The sequence below is a fragment of the Panthera pardus genome, unplaced genomic scaffold (assembly GCF_024362965.1).
Source record: "Panthera pardus isolate Hobbes unplaced genomic scaffold, ASM2436296v1 HiC_scaffold_27, whole genome shotgun sequence".
NCBI lineage: Eukaryota > Metazoa > Chordata > Mammalia > Carnivora > Felidae > Panthera > Panthera pardus.
Window position 1 is genome coordinate 101,863,595 of NW_026526843.1, and position 3,302 is coordinate 101,866,896.

At 46.3% G+C, this 3,302-nt stretch overlaps 1 protein-coding gene across 1 annotated transcript; it reads right to left on the reverse strand.

The window, feature by feature from the left end:
• Window positions 1-559: 559 nt before the first annotated feature.
• Window positions 560-3,102, reverse strand: LOC109249369 (DDB1- and CUL4-associated factor 8-like). Its single transcript, XM_053891245.1, has one exon. The coding sequence runs from the start codon at window positions 3,026-3,028 to the stop codon at window positions 1,241-1,243; it is 1,788 nt and encodes a 595-aa protein (XP_053747220.1). The 5' UTR covers window positions 3,029-3,102; the 3' UTR covers window positions 560-1,240.
• Window positions 3,103-3,302: the final 200 nt, after the last annotated feature.

Genomic DNA, 3,302 nt, shown 5'->3' on the forward strand with positions numbered 1-3,302 from the left:
CAACCTATTCTCAAGGGGCCAGAGATAATATCCACTTTAAGGAGTATTATCAAAGGAAAGAAGGAGTGTTGGGGGTAACTTACACAAATTACTGGTGTAAAACAAAAATGAATATTATTATTGAACAGTAATTGAACATCCAGCACCCAAAATTTACATTAAATAAGGCTTAAAACAAAATATTTTTAAAAGCAATGTAACCTCGTACAAGCAGGTGAAGAGAATTTTTAGCAATTCATGGATATCTAATGGGATTTTTCTTCCAATGGTATCAAACGGTTTATATCTGTAAGGATAAACTCTTTTTTGCAACATTAAGTTGCTCTTAAAGTCAGTTCAAATATATATTCTCAAATATTAGGAATCCGTATATTTCTGGCTGGTATCTTACAAATGGTTGTCCCAAGAGGATTTCCTGGAAGGCAATCCTGTGGGAGTTCTCAGCCCTGTAACTTCAAGAGAATTGAGAGTGCAGAGTAAACAATGCCATGTGATTAAGTTTAATTTTTACCAACCTTTGTCTGCTCAAATTAATCAATATTAACATAGGGATTCAGAAAATGTTAATAACCCCAAATGTTTATTCCAGAAGCATGAATTATCTTGTTAGGAATTTACCTATGCACCTTTTCTCCCCTTGTCCTTTTCTGTGACAGAGTCTGTGTGTGTGTGTGCATGGGTGTTTGTGTATGGCCAAGTGTCTGCATTCAAGGAACAGGACCATGGTTTGCTTTATTTTACTTTACTTCTAAAGAATAAACACATTTCTGAAATTTTCAGTTCAACTGAAGAAATTAACCTTAAACTGCTAAATATGAAAAAAAAGGTGATAGTTTTCAGAGTGTCAGAAATAAGAGGACAGATTCAATAAAGCTATTAATTATTTTTAACTAGAAATAAGAAGAAAGATTCAATAAAGCTATTAATTATTTTTAACCATTATTAGGAACCTTTAAAAGTCAGTTATAAGAGATTACCCATAAGAAAACATAGGAAAAGAGGCAAAAAAAAAAAAAAAACTTACGTATTTTCTTATGCAGAGATATAATGGGTAAAGAGGGAGGAGTAAAGAAACCAAGTGAGAGGAAAGGAATGGAGGAGGAAGAATGTAAAGAGATAGAAGAGAAAGTTTTTATTATGGAAAATAGAAGACAAGAGGAAAATTTATTAGTTGAACTCAATTTTAAACTTAAAGTCTAGCCTACGGAGACACTATCTAGCTGGAGCAGGCATGAGGCCTTCAGGATGGCAGGCACTGCACATGGTCTTGGTTCTCTTCCTCCTCAGATGAATTGGAGCTACTGGAAGACGTATCCGACTCTGCATCCATGACTTCAGCTCCAGGAGCTCCCCAGTGCTGGTGAAGACCTCTCTGTGTCAGGTGACGCATCAGGAACCAAAGCATGTGGCTATCAAACAGGTCAGTGTGGTGCAGGCGATCTTCGTCTCGTTCTTGCTTGTTCCTCTTCATCGTATACTCTAAGCCGACCAGGTCATTGGTAGCTTTAGCTGTGGGTGCCCAGATCTTGGCATCATGATCTAGGCCACTGGTCGCCATCACAGGTAGGTGAGGATGGGGCTGAAGACAGTTTATGGTGCCTCCCCTGTCCCCTTCCATGAACTGAACAATCTGGCAGGATGATTTCTCCCAGAGGAAGATGTGGCCGCAATCACTGCCGCTCACCACAAACTCACTTCTGGGGCCATAGAAATTGACACCTTTGATTGTGGCATTATTTCTGTGCCCCTTGTATCTCTTAGCATACTGGGCTCCGTCTCCTTCAGAGGAGTTGAAGAGATAAATATCTTCATCATTATAACTGGCCAGGAGCTCTGTGCCATCGTGGCTGTACACCAGGCAGGTGATGCTTACTTTGGAATCACAGCTGACTAGGTGATGAGGACAGAATTTCTTGAGTACTCCATTGTTCTCGTTGTTGTCAATTTTCCTCTGGTCATAAATTCTTACAAACTGATCTCTTCCACCCACTGCAAACTGGTAAGTATTGGCAGGATTCACGTATATTGTATACAGCCCCACTCTCTTCTCCCTCTCCTTGGTTACCACCACTCTGGAAGCCGGGCGGTCTTGTCTGAGGTCAATGGCAAAAACAACCGCGTCTTCGCCTGAACTGAGGAACTCAAAAGGGGAGTCTGGCACCAGGGCCAACTTGTGGGAGGCTCCCCTGTGCTGGGCCACACGCTTAGTATTCTTGCAGTGTGGTATGGCAGATAGCTCCGCTATGCGTATCTGCCCGTCACGGCCACACATGGCCAGGGTGGAATCACCGCAATTGGGTAGGAACTTGGCTTGAAAGACATTATTTTTGTGGCCACTCGCAAACCCGAGTATTGGCTGCTCACGCACCCAATCCCACACTATCACTCTCAGATCATCGCTGCTACTGGCCAGCCAGGTGCCACGCTGGTTAAAGTGCACCGTATTGACACAACCGTTATGTCCTTGAAGCTGAGAGAGCAGGTGGAAACGCTGCACAAAGGCCCTTGCCCCACAGGCCTCATATACAAAGCGGGCACTGGAACCCAGCTGCCGCTGGCGGAGAGCAGAAAGGACTTGCCAGCGAGGGCGGGGCAAGGCAGAGGTTTCGGAGGACACCCAGTCCTCCAGGGCCCGATCCTCAGCGGATAAACACCGATCAGGGTGAGCTTCGGGGCACTGTACCTGGGGCCGTTCTCCTGCTGCTTCTTCCTCTCCCTGGTCCTCGTGTTCGTCCTCTCCTAGCGAACCCTCTTCTCCTGGGTCCGACTGGAGTAGGTTTTCCTCACAGATGAAGAATCGGTCGGAATCTACCGTGCTTTCCAAGTTGATGTCTTCACTTGAACTTTCTGCACCAGCGCCTTGACTTTCTGGGCTGGGGACGCCACCATCTCTGGTCATATGCAAGCTCAGCGCAGGGTCGGAAGATGTCTCCCCGCTGGCGTCTACCTCAGACCGCTCCTCGGGGCTACTGAGCAGGCCTCTCTCTGAGTCTTGCAGGCCATCTGTGCAGCCCCCGTTATCAGACATCTTCAAAGATGATGACTGCAGCCGGTCTGGAGCGGTTGAAAGTCCCAAAAGTCCGAGGAAGGGAGCAGGGCTGCCCCGGCCGGGCCAGAGAAAAGTCTCGAGGGCTCGGGCGGAGATGCCAACGCCGCCACCGCCACAGGCCAAAGTGGGAGGGGGCGATTACCCTGCTGAAGCCTTTGGAAGTATGGGAGCTGACGAGGTTCAGAAGACACTTCATACTGTCTAATATCGCGGTATCTCAGGACTGCTCAGCCTTTTCCGGACCTTCAGCCCC

Bases quoted from the DNA above. Each gene is read 5' to 3' on its own strand.
- LOC109249369 (XM_053891245.1), bottom strand. From the start codon at position 3,028: ATGTCTGATAACGGGGGCTGCACAGATGGCCTGCAAGACTCAGAGAGA.